This window comes from Manihot esculenta, chromosome 1 (assembly GCF_001659605.2).
Source record: "Manihot esculenta cultivar AM560-2 chromosome 1, M.esculenta_v8, whole genome shotgun sequence".
In the NCBI taxonomy this organism is placed as follows: Eukaryota; Viridiplantae; Streptophyta; class Magnoliopsida; order Malpighiales; family Euphorbiaceae; genus Manihot; species Manihot esculenta.
Window position 1 is genome coordinate 40,979,658 of NC_035161.2, and position 18,787 is coordinate 40,998,444.

The 18,787-nt window shown below is 33.7% G+C and overlaps 3 protein-coding genes across 3 annotated transcripts; all 3 read right to left on the reverse strand.

Annotated features, from left to right (window-relative positions):
• Positions 1–3,798: 3,798 nt before the first annotated feature.
• Positions 3,799–6,831, reverse strand: LOC110617579 (UDP-D-xylose:L-fucose alpha-1,3-D-xylosyltransferase MGP4). Its single transcript, XM_021760468.2, has 4 exons — positions 6,078–6,831; positions 5,454–5,615; positions 4,607–4,822; positions 3,799–4,342 (listed from the first exon to the last, which is right to left on the reverse strand). Exons 1-4 carry the CDS (start codon positions 6,555–6,557, stop codon positions 4,133–4,135), a joined length of 1,068 nt encoding a protein of 355 aa, XP_021616160.1. The 5' UTR covers positions 6,558–6,831; the 3' UTR covers positions 3,799–4,132.
• Positions 6,832–7,863: 1,032 nt separating this feature from the next.
• Positions 7,864–12,897, reverse strand: LOC110615003 (protein ABIL1). The gene is given in 10 exon segments (XM_021756710.2): positions 7,864–8,344; positions 8,347–8,467; positions 10,187–10,278; positions 10,376–10,428; positions 10,532–10,616; positions 10,724–10,816; positions 10,900–10,999; positions 11,070–11,220; positions 12,025–12,107; positions 12,368–12,897. Coding segments are annotated over 10 exon segments (993 nt in total). The 5' UTR covers positions 12,461–12,897; the 3' UTR covers positions 7,864–8,222.
• A 1,045-nt stretch (positions 12,898–13,942) lies between these two features.
• On the reverse strand, positions 13,943–16,603 carry LOC110615014. The gene is made up of 2 exons (XM_021756720.2): positions 16,083–16,603; positions 13,943–14,708 (listed from the first exon to the last, which is right to left on the reverse strand). The coding sequence occupies exons 1-2, from the start codon at positions 16,427–16,429 to the stop codon at positions 14,294–14,296; spliced, it is 762 nt and encodes a 253-aa protein (XP_021612412.1). The 5' UTR covers positions 16,430–16,603; the 3' UTR covers positions 13,943–14,293.
• Between the last annotated feature and the right edge of the window lie 2,184 nt (positions 16,604–18,787).

Consider the following 18,787-nt stretch of genomic DNA (forward strand, 5'->3'; position numbering starts at 1 on the left):
CGCGGGGAAAAGGCCCAGGAGACAGATTGGAGTCCCAGTGAACGATGGCTTCAGCGGGACAATCTATATGATTGTAGGAGGGATTGGAGGCCATATGAGCCGGAGAGGGAAGAAGAAAAGTAGAAATGAAGATGGAAGCAGCACAAAAGTGATGCAGGTCACTAAATATTCCCTAATAACCGTCTCCTTTTCCTCGGAGGATGCGCAGGGAATACATATATCTCATGATGATGCCTTGGTCATCGAGACCGTCATCCATAACTTCAGGGTTCGAAAAGTGTTAGTAGATGATAACAACAAAGTGAATCTACTACCTTATAAGGTATTCCAGCAAATGAAGATACATGAAGAATAGTTGGTCAAGTATCAAGCCCCAGTCAAGGGGATAGAGCGAACCCTGATAGTAGTGGAAGGAAAAGTAAAGGTAGACCTCACCCTAGAGGAACGCCTCTATCACGGACTCACTACACATTATTTTTGGTCATGAAGTTACCCTGAGCTACAATGCCATTATGGGGAGACCGATGCTCTATGACTTTGAAGCAGTGATTAACATTCAGTATTTGACCATAAAGTTTCTGACAGAGGCAGGGGTCGAAATCATCCAGGGAAGACAGGAGGAGGACAGAGCTATATACCTGGCCCACAGTAGATGAACAATGCGCCTAACCAGAAATAAACTCTGAAGTTATGGAGGTCCAAGATGAAAAAAAAGAGGCGAGGACCGAGGCTTTGGACAAGCTGGAGACCTTCCCATTATTTAGAGAAAAAAGCGATAGGGTTTTCAGCATCAATTTAAGCCTGGAAGAAAGTCAGAAGGAAGCTACAATGGCTTTAATTCGGGGGGCATGCCTCAAACTTTGCTTGAAAGCCTTTAGATATGCCAAGGATTGATCTTAAAGTGATAACCCACAAGCTGAACATCCTCCCTGGAGCCAAGCTAGTCAAGCAGAAAAAGGGAGTCTTCAGAAAGGAAAAACAGCAGGCTACGAGGGAAGAGGTGGAGAAATTAGAGGAGGTTGGGTTTGTTAGGGAAGTAATGTACTCACAGTGGTTAGCGAACCCTATGTTAGTGAAAAAGGCCAATGGGAAGTATACAATATGTATGGACTTCACTTATTTAAATCAGGCCTGTCCAAAAGATTGTTATCCCCTCCTAGATAATAATAAACTGGTTGACTCTATGGCTGACTTTGACTATTTATCGTCTTTAGATGCTATGTCAGGGTATCATCAAATCCCTATGGACAGGTTGAATGAAGAGAAGACATACTTCATAACTGAAGACGGGACGTATTGCTACAAGGCTATGCTTTTGGGGTTAAAAAATGTCGGGGAAACATTCCAGCAAGTGATGAATAAAATCTTCAAAGATTAAATAAGGAGAAATATGGAGGTGTACGTCGATGACATGGTAGTTAAAAGCAAGACTTTTCAGCAATACTTGACTGGCTTAGAAGAGGTCTTCCGGGTACTACAGCGATACAGAATGAGGTAGAACCCAGCGAAGTACACTTTCTTCATCAAAAGAGGGAAATTTTTAGGCTACATGGTCAGTGGGAAAGGCATAAAGCCAAATCTAGAGAAAGTAGGAGTCATTCTAAGTATCCCGAGCCAATTTATGTAAGGGATGTACAGAGACTCATGGGAAGAGTAGTAGCACTTAACAGATTCGTGTCCAAGTCGGCATAGAGATGTCTACCCTTCTTCAAGAAGCTATGGAAAGTCTCGAACTTTGAATGGTCGAAGGATTGTCGAGAGGCATTCAAAAGCCTTAAGGAATATCTTAGCTCTTCACATGTGCTTAGCAGTCCCCTGGTAGGAAAAGAGCTGTTGATCTACTTGGTTGCATCCGAACAGGCAGTAAGCACCGTACTAGTAAGAGAAGAGACGGAGATCCAAAAGCCCATCTTCTACGTCAGTAAGGTACTTAAACACGCCGAAGTCAAGAATATGAATATTGAGAAACTGGCATTCACTTTGTTATTGGCAGTGAGGAAATTCAGAATGTATTTGGAAGGCCACTAGGGAGTAGTGATAATTGATTAGCCCTATCTTATACATGCCTGAAACTTCAGGACGGATGCTAGCATAGTCAATAGAAATCAGCTCGTACTGCCTCATTTACTGACCTCGGACAACAATTAAAGTCCAAACTTTAGCTGACTTTATGCTGAATACTCCTTCAGCTCGGATAAAAAAGAGCATAAGAATGCTTTGCTAAGTTCAGTGAAAGAAGGAGAGGGGAGTCAACATCAATATGAATTCATGTGGAATCTGTTTGTAGACCGTAACAGAAAAGTATAAACACAGAATGACGGTTGCAAATCACTAAAGAATAAAAGAGAAAGAGAAATAAAAGAAGTAAGAAGGATAAGCCAAACTAAACTTATCAAAATACACTTTAAATTTATTCTTGATCGGATCTGAACATTATCGGGCATGCTATCTTATAACATATAAAATATAAATAGATAAATACTATAAAAAAACTTATGGGTTGAATTTGTTTGCATTTATAATAATAATAATAATAATAATTAAAAATAAAAATTCCAGTGAGAAAAACGGAGGACTAGTTTTATTTAAATTTTAATATAGCAAGGAACAATGTATACGACAACTTTTTCCCCCACTCGAGGATGAACAATTTCCTCATTCAATATTTATTTTATTATACATTTCTTCCTAAAATATAAAAATGCTAATATCCCCGGTGATGCAGTCTAAATTGGGGGAGAAGAATTTAGTTCAAATTGAAAAAATTATTGAAATTGAATTAATTTAAAATTTCAGTTTAATTTTTTATTGATTTCGGTTCGATTTGATTTTTAATTTTAAAAATTTTAATTATTTTGATTCAGTTCAATTTTGATTAGAAAAAAATAAAAAATCAAACCGAATCGATTTAGTGATAATAATATGTAAATTTTAATAATATAGAAAATTAAATTATATTAAAATTAAAATATTTTAATTAAAATTTAAAATTCTAAAAATAAATAATAAATAATAAATAATTTATTAAAAATCGAAATCGATCGAACCGAATCGAACTGAATTAGACCGATTCGATTCAATTCGGCTTTTGACTAAAATCGATTTGATTCAGTTTTCATAAATATTAAAATTTTGATTTTTGATTTATTCAGTTCGGTTTGATTTTAAATCAAACCGACCCTCACCACTGTTCTAAATTTTAGGATATAAAAGCAAGGAAGTTTCCATTACAAATTTGTTTTCATAAAGTAAAATTTTTTTATTTTTATTTTTTTTGAAATGGGAAATTTTTTTATTTATAATTATTTTTAAATAAAGAAATCACATTTTTATTTAATTATAAAAATAAATTAAAAATACATTAATTATAGAAAAATACCACACACAATGAATATAATTATATAGGGAAGTAATAATATCATATCAGCATAATATAAATCAGTTGCAAGTGGCCATATTCGCAAATACAGCAATCCTTTTGTTAAAAAAATAATAATTAATTAACCGAATCCAACCAAATAGAACTTGTTATCTATAACTATGGTGATATTTGGGGGTTTCTCAGTACATTGTGTAAATTATTTAGAGAGATGTGTTTAATAAAATAATTTTGAAATGAAACCAACTAATTAATTTAATAAAAATTTAAGAATTTAATAATAATTTACCTGATTATTTAATTAAGGTCTGATGAAGAGCTTCATTATGCACAGAAGATTGCATTTGCAAAAAATGCTAAGCAACTACCCATGACCAATTGGATAGCTCCAATGGTAGAACTCTAGGATGCGCAATATTGTCAAAATGGGGGAATTGCCACCTAATTCATTTCAGAAAAAAAAAAATGACAAGCAGGTTTTTTACAGTTCAATGCGTGAAAATTTCCATCAAACAGAATACAGTGTGCCAATCCACCCTGACGTGTACCCAAAAAGAAAAAGTAAACCGTAATATCTCTAAAAAGAACTCAAGAAATGAGCACCATACGCTTAATGCTTCATACTCTTCGACATGATTCCATGATTGGCGGTTGGTGGTGGAAAATAACCCAAATTTGTAACCTGCATTTCTCCAAGGTTTGAGAAACTGGTGACTTGGTTCTCCAGAAATAGCTTATTGGTATTTCAACTCATCATAATTTGCCAAGTGGGGACTCTTGATAATGATCATCTGCCAACCAGAGCCCAAAATCATGGAATCGTTTTATCTTCTTCTCAAAACCTGTGATGTAATTGTTGTGAATGATAACATGCTTTCCCTTAGTTTCCTGCACCCATGTCTGGTTCTTGAAATATAATCCCCCCGTTGGGAACGCGGCCTGTGGCAGCAGGTACAGGTCCACCTACAGAGAATATCGTACATCCACAACAACCAGGAGGATTCAAGATCAATTTTATGCTATATGCAGCGCAAATTTAAGTAAAGGCATGAAATGCTACTCTTTGTCCTTTTAAATGTGATGCTAGTAATAAAGCCACACCCTAAGGCAACTAACCATTTCATATACCCTAACAGGTGCTATTCTAGAAATTTGTAAACCAAAATAAAGTATCCCAGATTCTATATAAAGTAAAAAGGCAACAATGAGACAGCAAACAGAAAAAACCTGTCCAGCAGTTTTGTTTAGTGCCCAGTTGAAAGCAGGCTGATCATTTGATTTCTTTGCTTTAGACCATGGCTGAGCTTTAAGTTCCTCAATCCACTTCTTCATAACTAGTTTTGCTCCACCAGTAGGGCGCAGGAAAATCATGCAACTGCAAATATAAGTGCGCCCCTTCTTACCTGGAGGTGGTAAATCATGGGAGTGGTTCAGAGGCTTCACCTGGACATCCAAAGAATGAAAGCATTGCAAATCTTATGACAAATATAACAAACTCTACCATGAACAAACAAGCATATGCATAACCTAGGAAATCTCAAGTTCTCAACAACAAATCAGTAGCAAAGTTTTTTGAAGGGCTGGATGCAGTAATATCAAAAGGGCATCACAACCAATATCATCAAAATTCATGTCAATTTAAACATACTTCAACAACAGCGCAGTGTGGCCCCTTCCTTGGGCACAAAACAATGTATAATTACGGAGGTCTATTTTCAACAAGAAATACCAATAAGCTGTGGCTTAATTAGTACATAGCCTGCATACAGTGGATTTTAAAAGCTGCAGCTTGACAGAATGAAAGTACAAGGTAGTACTCAATGAAAGTAATTCAAAAACTGGTCCAATTTCACAATAAAAGTTTCTAAGCATTTTATATCCAGCCCCTGCAGCGATGTATCAGATTGATTTTAATTGGGTATGCAAATTGATAGACATTTGAAATATGAATTTCAAAACAATAAAATTTCTGATAAGTAGTACATTGTAGTCACCAGTAGAGGAGATACACATCTGGGTATCAGTTGCTCCATGTTCGAAAAATACAATGTAAAATAAGAGTTAGCATACATACAGCAGCCATATCATCAGTGAAGTACACATCATGCTTTCTCTGCAAATAGGGGAACGGATCTCCTAACCAGACCATATCAACATCATTGTACATTACATTATACCCAAGCTCCAAAATTTGCAGCAGATGACGAGGTCTTCGGGATGTGAAATTGAAGAATCCCTACGCAAGGAACCCCAACAAGATCATGTCAGAGTCAGAACACTAATGAAGTCAATCACAAAAAGTGCCAAACAAACCAATAACCAAACGATGGCAGGAAAAGAAGAACAAAGAGTAAGCTCTCGTTTAGCAGACCACATAGGGAAATGGAAAAGGATTCTGAAAACCAGCATTACCATGATTACTGAGAAATTGAAATTCCAAATTCCATTTTATCCAATTCTAACTGAAAATTGGACCAAGTACAATGCGGCTATTTATCAATGAATAGTAAGTGATGTAGCCAAGCCAGCTCCATATAAGTAATTCAATTGGCTGAAAATAGTAACTCAATAAACAGAAATAAGTCATCCATCGAGACTATAAATGCTATGACCATTGGCGAGTTATTTAAAGCTTAAAGATGCCTTTAATGGAAGAAAGAAATGAAACCCAGTAATTAAAAATGGATGGGAATTATACCTGAGAACCAAATTTATGGGCAGTTTGGGAATCAGGAGCTGGGGGAACGAGCACGGCATGGCCAGGCCATCTCTCATTGATCTTATAAAGCGTGGCATAATCTTCAGCAATGACAAGCACCTTGTCTTGGTGGTTTTGCCTTGCAATACTAATCAACCAGTTGTTAAGAAACGGCAAGTAAGGCTGGCTAACTGCACAAACAATCACCGTCCCATTCTTGGCCACAAATGACGCAGCTTGAGCCAGAGTGTACTGACGCCATTTAGTAAGAGAGGGTTTACTCACCGAGAAGATGCCCTGAGGCATCCCCGTCCATGGCATGAATACCCCAAGAATTAGCATAAGAGAGAACAAAACTATGAGGCCTGTGCGACTAAATATTGAAATTTGTCTTTGGGAGTTGAAGGAATAGCGTGGTGATATTGGGTATGGAGCAGAAAGTGCACTGTAGAGAGGCCTTTGGTGCAAAAACGATGGCATTGTTTAGCTCAATTGTACCTATTTTCAGGCGAGAAAGGATTTGAAGTAGAATACAAGTTTCAAAAGTGTTTGGATCGAGAATTGAAAAGCTTTCAAGTGTTTCTAAACAATACAGTATCTTGAGATCAGATCTGTGATTTTGTTCATGTGTTGCCCAGTGAGAAAGAGTGTGGATTAATGAATTTGCTTTTCCAGTATTTGCAGTTTGGAGTTTGGTTTAGATCCGTACCCGCTTCGATCAGTACAGGGTCCGATCCTAAGCAGCCGTAATTACAAGTAGCCCGGCCTGATAATTTCAACAAATTACTTTTATTCTAGACATATCAAATTTAATATATATGATTTTATATTTTAAAAATTAAAAAATTTAATTTTTATATTTTAACTTTATTAATTTAAGATTTTTTCCATTTTAATAAAGTTAAAATATAAAAATTAAATTGAATGATAATTTTAATATTTATTTTAAAAATAATTAATGAAAAATTAAATGAAGGATATTTAATTTGATGCAGCCAAAATATGAAGACTAAATTATTAAGTTTTAATAAAATATATTGAATTTTAAAAATATAATGTTATATGTGTTAATTGTAATATATGTTAAAGGTGTATAAATAATTTATTTTACAATTTTTTAATTTAATTTCATCTATTTTATTTTTATATGTAATTTCTCTTGTTTTTCTATATTTTAATTTGAAAAAATATTTAATTTTTAATTGTTAGCTTAGTTTTCTTCCGATTAACATTTATCGTTATTGTTCTTTACCCATTTGATTTGGCACATAATTTGCTCGTTCAGGCTTTTATAATGCTTCCTGTACTCAGAGTGGAGAAAAGCAAAATAAAAATAGAAATGAAAATCAAATTATTCTAGTGTCCGATAGTTTTAAATGAAAAAAAAAACTATTCAAAGGAAAATAGTTCTTCACGCATTACACTTTCTAATGTTTAAGAACATTTAGAAAAAATTCAGATAATAAATTTTACTGGTAAAGAAATTAAATTATTTTAAAGAAAACTTCTTAAAAAAGAAAATTATTTTTCTAAACTTTGAAACTACCACTGAATTTTCAATATATAAATCTTGTTATTACTTTTTCTTATTGAATATTACAATAAAATAATAAAAAATAAATTATTTTATTAAAAATGAATTTTCAAAAAATAAATATTTTCCACGTCTGTAGCCTAAGGCTCCTATTTATATGAAGAAGAAAATTGATTTGATAGATTAGCAGCTACAAAAACAACAAAGCAAAATGATGAATTCACATAACTTCTCAAGTGAGAGCAAAAATAGTAAGAAGCACATAATGATGACGAAATATTATTCATAGAATTGCTAAGAGATTACTAAAGTTATAAAAGCTTAGACAACAAACACAGAGTGGAACATATCTCTATATCAGGACGAACACTAAATCTGATCTCATGAATGAGACATAATTTCGTTTTATTGGTCTTGACTACCTGAAATACTGTAACTTGAACTATCAACATTATCAACAACCACCCACAATTATTAGCATTATCAACATAACGCAGGGGTAAAGACAATCGTCATTATCTTCACTACCAGATTCTTATGCACAATATGCTCATTATTAGGATCAAGTGTAAGAATTAGCCTGCAATTAACTTTTAGTGACCAAGAGCTCATCATCGACAAGCACAAGAGATATTTACTGCCAGCTCGATGGATGTAGCAGCAAGGCATGCCGGGTGGCATAAACAATTAGCTTTGTCGAGGCATGAGATAGGGCCAGCCTTCAGTTTCGTATTTTCTGTTTAACAAAGAAAGCTGACAGCACACTTTTACTGCGAGCAGGAGCACGTACCACCTCACGCCTTGGGTTATCAAATGACCTGAATGCTGTCAAAGGCTTAGAACCCTCCAATGCTTCCTGCAAAAAGAGATTTTTCAGCTCTAGTTATTTTGTATTACTGGTTTCAGGTCTGAAAGGATACATGCAAAGACATCAGAAATTCAGAATGGAATGAAACGTATGGTCAGTTATCTAGCTAAGTGAAAAGTTTAAAATGCATTTATTCCCACAGCAGATATGCTGGAGGGAAAAGTCCCACCAGAATCATCAATCAAATAAGATACTTCAATGGACATTAAAGATGAGGCTTTCTCAATCGTTGGATTCTTTGGCATATCTTTAATGTTCAGTAACTTGTCTGCAGAAACTAGTAAGCAATTATTAGCTATGGGGAACTCTATGAAAAGAAGCATATCCTAAGTCAAAATATACTCTCATTCAGGCAATAAGTACCTACAAGCCAAGATATGATCTGAAATTTTTTTTTTTTGTCTTGTCTGTTACATGATCATATATATTCCAACCAACAAAAAACAAAAATTCACATACCTCAAGTATCCTAGAATTATATTAACTAGCATACACAATATATCCATTAATTAGCTGAGGATGGTTCAAGTTGCTTGATCCTAGAGTCTAGACAAATTTTTCATATGGATTTCATGAACTGCATACACAATATATCCATTAATTAGCTGAGGATGGTTCAAGTTGCTTGATCCTAGAGTCTAGACAAATTTTTCATATGGATTTCATGAACTGAAGTGACCGTTAAATCACCAACTAAAATTCAATCAGTTTGTAGCATTTCATGTTTCCACTTTCCTCAAAGATTACAACATCAAAATATCATGCTCTACCAAGGAAAAATATAAATCAAGCAACTTGCTGCACACCTTTGTTCAAGGCATGTGGCATTAACCAAGTCATCTAGACTTAAAGAGACTGCAGCTCTTAAATATTTTAATCCAAGCAAACATCATAATTGAATACACACTACTTTCTCTTACAAGGTAGTTGATTGTCACTTCAGATAGAAATTTGAGTGACAATTCATCCATCTAAGGTACATGAAGTTTCTTATCATCCACCACGTTTAATTTAAGACAACCAAAACCATGATTATTTGCAGATAACCAACAGCAAGTTTGTATACATGTCCAGGGTAGAATATGGTAATTCTCTATCCTTACAATTGAAATCCATAATTCTAGAGACACAAAAAACTGAGAATAAAAGCTGGAAGTCTTTTGCAGGTTGCATCACGAATAAAAGAATGAACCAGCTTCCCACAATTTGCAATCGCAGAAGGTGAATCTAGGTACACATGTGGCCTATTTTGTCAAGCAACTCCACTCATCTGGATTAAGACTTATACCAACTATCATTCATGCTTATATATAAGATGAAGAATTTACAGAGCCAGAACTCATACACCATTCGGAACCAAAGTGTTAGCTCTGCTCAGACCCGTAGGGCAGGCAAAAGGAATAAAAAACAGTTAAATGCATTTGACAGCTGAGCATGAGCTAATGAGGCATTGACCTTTTAAAGTGGTTTCATAGAAGATATCAACAAATATATGAAATGAAATACTTTCTGAAAAAGGCATTACATCCAAATGGATTACAGGAGATCAAGCCAAAAAAAAAAATCTCAAGCAAACAACAAAACAAGGAATAGCTAATATTAAACAATTTTATTTCCTCTTATTTATTCATTATTATTTTTTAATAATCAACCATGTACTTAGAAGAATGTTGGGCATGTCTGTGTTTTTGCTGATTTTGACATTACCCTGCGTTGCATGACTACACCAGAAGCAGGACTTCCAGTTGATAGTTGAGAAAGAGCTCCTGATGGCTTTGTCCGTGAATTCTCTTCTTTATCTGCTATCATAAGGGTCCAACGTATGGGATATTTAGATGTTTATGATTTCTATATCGAATGCATCTGTCACAAAATTACTATTTATCTTATACCTACCTAATAGTTGAAAAACTGCAGAAGATTTTCCAGAAGTTTTGGCATTTTCAGCACTGCATGATAAGGATTATATCAAATGTTTTTGCATCTCAAACGCCATTATTGGCAATAGATACATAAACAGAAAAGCAGATGCAAGTGTTTTTATCCACTAACTTCATCAAAGTTTGTGAAGCCCCTTTCAATGTAGACTTGGTCTCAGATGCTAAATGCCAGGAAAGAGTTTTAGAGGCTGGGGAACCTGAGTTAACACAATAAGTTATTTGATAATCCTTCCCAATAAATGTGGAAATTAAATGCAAAAATAAATAAACAAAAGAGTATGTGCTGTACTGAGAAACCCTATACCTGAAGGCTGAAAACGAGATCTAGCTTGAAATGGATTTTGCCTTGTATCAGTTTGAATGTGAGGGCTAAAGTGTACCTTCTTGTTAACAGAATCTAGGATAACCAGAGGACAAAAGAAAATAAATCAGTGAGAAACAAAATGCCTCCCAACAAGAAGCTAAAGTAACTAATCTTACTTGGTAATATATAATGTTTGTGATGTCTTGGGATGAATGCCAACAACTGCTGCTGCCTAAGACCTTCCTTATCCGTATATGTTTGGCACGTAAAAAGTTGCTGATATTAACAAGCTAATGAGTTGATACCTTTACAAGACATTCAGGCAGAAATACAGGAAAAAAAATACCTGATTTAGACAAGAAACCTTTAGCTCCATGGTTGATACATCTAAAGTTTGTTGCTCAAGAAGGTCAGTTAACTTGTAAGCCACAGTGCCAAGATGATCAACAGCATTAACAAGGGCTCGCACAGCATAATCTTTCAGGTTATCCAGCACCCTATTCCATGACAAAAGCCAATAAAGCAGAATTAGGGTATACTAGTTCCATGAAGTCACATTAAACACCCTCATCAAAGGTATAAACTTGTAGGCATACATGATGAAAACAAGTACATGTTAATTCATCCAGAAATGCATGCCTTGTTGTTTCTCCTATTATCAGCTCTAGAAATGATCTAAACAAATAATCAGTTAACTCTCCAAGTATAGACCTAAGGGGGTGTTTGGAAGAGCTATTTGACACCAACGATTAGTGTTTAGTCTCCCAACCATTACTTTAAGGCATTTGGTAAGGTTAGCGGTGGGGAAAACTTTTCAAGATACATTGATTGACAGCTCAAAATTACAATCAAAATTATAACAAATGGGATTTCAAATTATTGGCAGTTGGGATTTTGGCTTCCAACAACTACCAGACAATTACCAACATCTAAACATTGATGGCCAGCTACCAAAGTTAACCAGTCAGTGATTTCTTATATCCCACATACTAACAGTTCAAAGTTAGACAAAAGAGTCATCTAACTTTATTAGGGCACCATGAGTAGTTTTTGAAAAGTTCCAAGTACTCGTATCTATGTATTAAATTGTTTCATAAAACAATGTCACAAAACTATACTAAATTATCAGTAGGATCATAGTATTGATAATCTTTAGAGTCATAAGGTCACCCTTACTCAGCAACTCTCTCCTATTCAATCCTGGTATGGGTAACTGACTATGCTTTCGCAATAACTTGCAAATAGAGCTAAATCGTTTAATGAGTCCATCGAGTAAAAGCATAAGTGGAGAAAGGCCTTACATCTGCTTCTGCTCAGTATGAAGATAAGACTTCTCACAATATTCTGCAGCAGAATAAAGTTGAGGTCTCAAGTTTTTGAGCTCCTGTAAAATCAACACCATAACTATCATATTCCTACATACAAGGCACTTGATCAGCAGTAACTCTTATAAAGCATTGGCTCCACGGCGAGCTCGTTAATGAAACAGCTTATACTTAGCAATCCACAAACAAAACAAAATAAATAAGATACAAGAAACCAATACACATATAAACAACTAGATGCCATATAGCAATCACGCAGAAACTTCAAATAAAAGCAGATCTGTTGCAAAATTATACATAATTTATGATAAAAAAATACCTGCAAAGCTTTGACGAAACTTTTACTGCGCTCCATGGAAACCTCATCGAAGGTCATGGCCGGATTTTCCGGCCGGATTAGCTCCATTTCCATTTTCTCAGTTGTTAAAGCGTCAGTTATGGAATTTTAAGAAAATGAATTGATAAACACAAACCCTAGACGCATAAAATCAAAGAAAAGTTTAGACCCTAACATTAAATGAATGTGTAATAAGTAATATATTAATGGTTAGATTTGGGGGGGTAGGTTATGGTAGGAGAGCTAAGCCTAAGCCAAGTGGAGAAAGAGAGAGAAAACCGAAAAGTGGAAAGTTGAAGAGAGAGAGATAGTGAAGTAGATTAGAAGCGATTCCAGGCGAGCGGAAACTGTAGTAATTTGATGGAGTTAATAGCAAGTTAAAATGACTTTGGCTCTCGGAGAAGGCATTTATTAATTTGTGAGTGTTTATTGTTGTGGTGGCAGGCAGAGGTAGTTGACAAGCTTTGGAGCGGGGAAAAAACTAACGGCAATCGTCGCTTTCTTTCACAATATGGTTTAAAAGACGATGTTACCCCGAGTTAAGGCACCGAATGCCCTGTGGGCCGGAGCCTAGTCCGGTCCGATTCTGTAGAATAATCAAGTCAATGGTCAACTTACAGACTTTGGTCAACCAGGTTGGCAGAGATCGGGCAGGTCACCGTTGGATATTGTCTTGGCTGGTACTAACAATTAAAGATAATTAAAAAACAAAAGATAAATTCTGTTAAACTCTGTTTAAAAAAATGGATAAAACGGTGGAAACAACGGGTCGTTTCAATAACTTTCGGCATGCAATTACTTACTTAGCCAAAACTAAATGATTAATATATAATTAGCTTTTAAATTAAAACATGAGGAAACTTTAATTAAAGATAAAATGCCATAATATTGTAAATTAATAATTAAAATTATGAAATGAGATATTATTATTATTATTAATCATACAGCAGTGATGGTGATTGATCAAGAGTGATATAACAGTGATGGATGATTACCCTTGAATTCCTCCGCTGCCTCTCTTCGGCTCGAATCAATTGGTGTGGTGAAAGTAAAACGGCTAAAGATGATTTGCTTTGATGTTTCTTTTCTTAGTCTTTAGAATGTCATCAATAGCAGTCATCATAATGATAATACTCATTTGGTGATGTCTGTTATGAAGAATCGTCCATTGGAGTGCGGTTGATTCAGAAGCACGAGACAACTAATGCAAGGAACAGAGACATATGAGAATCTAAGTTAAGGCAGTTCCACAGTTTGCCAAAATAATTATCATCAAAAGAGATGCTACTTCAATTTGGTGATGGATTGCAATGAACTTTCATTGGTAACATTAAGAATAAGGCATCAACTTCTTGTTTCGATTTATTTTTTTTATTTAAAAAAATCATATACTTGGAGACCTGTCAATCGCATGGAGAGGCTCCATCATACAAATGAAACTCATTTTCATTTTATACAAGTGTGACTAAAAAAAGTGATCACTGATTCCTCTTAACTCTGATCCTACTAAAATTATGATGTGAATATAAATTTTTCTCACAACAAAAGAAAAATAACTGGAACAATCAACATTACCGGTGCTCATATTCCCTATGAGATTCTTAATTATATTACTTATAGCCTTCTTGTTCATAGACAATGCAGCTGAGGAGGGGGAGGGGTGGGGGATGAACTAATATGTTTGTCCATCTAGGGATAGGCTTAAGCTTCTTCAAACCTAACTCGCATATTGATATATACAAGATTTATACAATCTTACACGGGACAGGAAATCCACGGACAAAATTAACAACCAGCATCCATATTTGATATAGCCCGTGCCTCCTGGGAAACCAAAGGCAAGCTTTATACAGTGAAGATGGTGACCAAGCTCAATATTTACTCCAACAGACAGCAAAATTTAGAACTTCAGGAGCTATATTCTCTCTCTGAAGAAAAAGATGAAACTTCAAAATAAGTTGGTTTAGGAGTTGAGGGGCAACCAACAGATTGGAGTAGTTCTTCCACAGCCAACACACGAAACTTTGGAGGTAAATTGAGCGCCACGTTGTCAACCCGGTGCTGAAAGATTTTCCCATCCTTGTCAAGTTTGTACTCGGATAAGCCATCAAATCGGGCACGACTCTCCCATGGGACTCGAGGAATGCCATGCACAGTCCATCGAACCATTATGACATTCTCCACAGGTTGCAACACACTGATGACATCGACCCACAAAGCCCTGAAAAATATCTTTCCATGGAATCGCAGAGCCCAAAAGATTGATTTGTAGTTCTCAATGCCAACAAAAGTATTGAGTGGATCTTTAAACACGATATCATCCCTACAAATTGTAAAGGAGAAATCAAAATATAATTCCTATGTCAACAGCACCTGTAATGGAGAAATGACATGCTTGTAGATTAAGTTGTTTGACACAAATGAGGTATTTCACTCCAGCAGCACCATATGTTTACATATTCAGGTTAAGGGCATTCCATTGGAAGTGATAGTTGATCTCCAACACATTCACAAATCACAATCATAAACGCAGAAAAACAAATAAATAAAACACTTCTAAAAGACAGAAATTGTTCTTAGACAGATAAATATCCAAAATCATCCTGGAAAGTCAACAATAAGAATTATTTTGCCAGAATCATGTGAAAATTAGAGAACCTACTTGTAGCAACTAACTTGTACATGAACTTTCGTGGGACGTGGCAAACCAAAATCATTAACATCCATAAATTATAGAACATCAAAAAATGGTGAATCCAACACTAGTAGTATCAAAACTCTCTCCTGTAAGCTTTATATTTGTGCAATGTTCACTTAACCCTTGTTTGGTTGGGGCTAAATCAACTCAGGAACTCGAACTTCCAAGAAAGTTAATATATTCAGTTTGTTTGATTGGCATTTTGACCCAACTTCCCAGGAATTCAAAGAAGCTATTTCCTTCATTTCAAGAGAAGTAACTTACTTTCATAGAGGTAAGTAAGTTTCAAATAGGAAGATTCAACCAAATAAAGCCTTGAAATTTACCGACATTTCCAATTTAAAAATGAGTTTCTCAACATTAAATGTCTGCAATATATGATTGATGCTAAAATTATTACCTACCTCTGACAACATAAGCTAGAATAATTGAAAAGTCTAATCTAGTGGCCTTCCTGAAAAAGTCTACAAGCTAAGAATGAACCATTTAGGGGGAAATGTATGTGCTGCTAATCTGTCCATGTTAAAGGCTGCAGTGACATTATCAAAATCAATGGTTTCTCCACCAAATCACAAGGGAATTGGAGTAACAAAATCAAATTACCTACTCAGGTTTAATGTTTTGCTCATCAATCCTACACATTAAACGAAGCACCTCAACTAATATTCTGTCGTATTCTATTATGGACACAAATAGTATCCCTGTTGAAATCTAGAAATTTTGTCCAAATTTGATTCAATTGATTTATTTTCTATCAATTCTTTTGTTTGTGAGGAAAAATCAATTCATTTTTAGAGATTGAAGTCATGCATGATTTTATATACAAAATGAGCAAGAAAGTGGTCTTCACGCTTTTACAATAAGTAAACTGTCTATGAACAAATTGTATAGTCCTCACCTTTGATCCATAACATGTATATAATTGTAAAGATATCGCAAGCAATAAAGTAGAGATAAATGCACAATAATAAACAAATTAAGGAAATTAATCAATTAAACCTGTAGATATCAAAACTGAGCTCCCTATAAAAGAGCTCTGGAAACTCCTCTCTCAAAGTCCTAATCGCATAGCCCATATTTACATAGTAATCTTGCTTCTCCTCTTCCTGTTTGCTTTCTTGCTTAACTGGAGCCGAAAATTGACCGTACAACAACAAGTTTTGATTCGACTGCGAAACCCTAGCCTCACAACCTCTAAAAGCGATCCTAGCTCCAGTCCTAGCCCTAGACCGAATCCTCTCATCACTCCTAAACACCGAGAGGCTTTTGATGACGTGAGGGTAGGGATTAGGGTTAAAAATACTTTTCACGGCAGAAATCTCTGGTGGGTGGACGAAAAGCGCCATCGGAATTTGGATTTTGTGTGAATTTGGGTAGAGGGAAAATGAATTAAACTAAAGATAGACGAGAGAATGCCATTTCGCGGGCGAAATGTGGTGCGAGTATGAACGGGGAGTCGTACTGGCTATAGAATTAGAAAGGGTCAATAGAAAATCTTTTTGGATAATTGGAATTATCAATAAGAAAAAATATGATAATAAGGAAACTGAGTTTTCCCTTTTTGAAAAAAATAAATAAATAAATAAATAAAGGCTTTGAAGCCTATCTCACAGGGAGATGGAAAGCCCAAAAAGTGCGGCCTTTGATCCAAATACAGCGTAATCTCGCTTTCCCCTCAAGAGGAAATCCCTCTCTTCTCTTCAATAGGATAGTTTGTTGGGCTAGCGTTCGTTTAGCTAGGTTCTTGTTTTTATTTTTTATTTTAGTAAAATTACTATTTATATTTCTGATAGAAAATTCATTTAATTTTAATTAAAATATTTTTAATAATTTAAAAAATTTATTAATTAATCTCTTTATATTAAAAATTTTATATTCTTTTCTTTAATACTTAATGAGTAAATTTAATAAATTAATTAATTAATATATTTTTAAAAATTTTATAACTTCTTTAATATATTTTTTAAAATTAATAAATAAATGAATAATTATTTTTACACCATAAAAGCTAAATAATTTTTTTATTTTTTAATGTCTTGGGCTATTCCTCTGTATTGTGGGAAGGTCATGAGCTGTAGATTTTACTTTTTATTTTTTTGCCAAATAGATTTTATCTGTTTAATAGATAGATTTCCATTTTTCGATTAAAAGAATTTTAAAAATCACTTATCAGAAAAAGATACATTGATGAGGTTGATTACACGTGTCCACTCACAGAACTGTCAAGTTTATTCAATTGACAGATAAAAAAAATTAAAACATTCTTAAAATAAATTAATATAAAAGACTAATTTTATAACACGTAATCAAATTAATTCCCTCGTTAATTTTATTATTTATTTAGAAAATATTTAATTTAATCTATAAAATTTAATTTATAAATATCAAATACCGATATATTAATTTAAATTTATAAATAATTTTAAATTATTAAATATATAATTTATAATTTATAAATAATAATTAAAAGTTGATATATTTAATTAAGAGTAAAATGATTATAAATTATTTTACAAAATAATTAATAGCATAAAAGTTTTAATCAAAATATAATGTTTGGTTTTCACAATTTACTTGCAAGTCATTGTTCATAAAATTGAATGAAATTTAAAAGAAAATAAATTTCGTTGTTCATTAAATTTTTAAATAATTACGGACAAAAGTTAGGACTCAGCAGTATTTGGTTTAAATCGAAAAAATCGATCGAATTTAACTAATTTAAAATTTTGATTTGGTTTTTTATACATTTTGATTCGGTTTGATTTTTAATTTCAGAAATTTTGGTTATTTTGATTCGATTCGATTTTGATCAGAAAAAAATCAAAAAAATTAAACTGAACCGATTAGTAATAATAATATATTTTTTCAATAATATAGAGAAATTAAATCATATTAAGATTAAAATATTTTAATTAAATTTTAAAATATTAAAAATAAAGTGTAAAAAATAAAAAAATTTATTAAAAATCAAAACCAATCAAATCGAATCGAATCGAATCGAATCAATTCGATTTGATTTCTGATCAAAATCAGTTTAGTTCGATTTTTATAAATACTAAAATTTTGATTTTCGATTTATTTAATTTGGTTCGATTTTAAACCGAACCGACTAAATGCTAACCACTAATAAAAAAACATGTATAGCTGATTTCTACTAAATACATGGAAAAAATAAACTAAGGCCAACTCCATCTAAATACAAACTTAGCTATAAAACAACAAATGAAAGACAAACAACTTTACAATCTAATATGTATTAGTGGAAAACAACAGAAATCGCTATAGGTCGGTTTTGGTATAAGTTAATAACTTACCCTTTAATTGATTATTATGGTTTCAATTATAGTATCAACTCTCTTTTCTTTTTCAATTTAAAAATCAAGTATGATTATTTTTAGAAAAAAAAATATTTAGATCATATTTTCTAAGTTCCTTGAAAGGTGTAATTTTCAATAAATATATTTAGAGTATTTTGAATCAATACCACAAAGACAAGCATGTGTATTTTGAGTTGCAAACACTCAGTGATCCGAGGCTCCTTCAATCTTGATGAGAGGTGCCATTCACCATAGACATCGGCTCATGGCTTCAAGATCTATCAATTCATACTGCCCCTTTACTTGGAAGCCTCATTTTGTTTAATTTATATAAAATAATTAAATACCGCAAAATTTTATTCATATTTTAATTTTTACACGATAAAT

What these genes read in the sequence shown, in the direction of transcription:
- LOC110617579 (XM_021760468.2), bottom strand. Translation starts at nt 6,557, where the DNA reads ATGCCATCGTTTTTGCACCAAAGGCCTCTCTACAGTGCACTTTCTGCT. An exon ending in CCCATAAATTTGGTTCTCAG is followed by an intron (nt 5,616 to 6,077) that starts GTATAATTCCCA and finishes TTCCTTGCGTAG; the next exon opens with GGATTCTTCAATTTCACATC. An exon ending in TAAACAAAACTGCTGGACAG is followed by an intron (nt 4,343 to 4,606) that starts GTTTTTTCTGTT and finishes TATTCTCTGTAG; the next exon opens with GTGGACCTGTACCTGCTGCC.
- LOC110615014 (XM_021756720.2), bottom strand. Translation starts at nt 16,429, where the DNA reads ATGGCGCTTTTCGTCCACCCACCAGAGATTTCTGCCGTGAAAAGTATT. An exon ending in CTCAGTTTTGATATCTACAG is followed by an intron (nt 14,709 to 16,082) that starts GTTTAATTGATT and finishes TACAATTTGTAG; the next exon opens with GGATGATATCGTGTTTAAAG.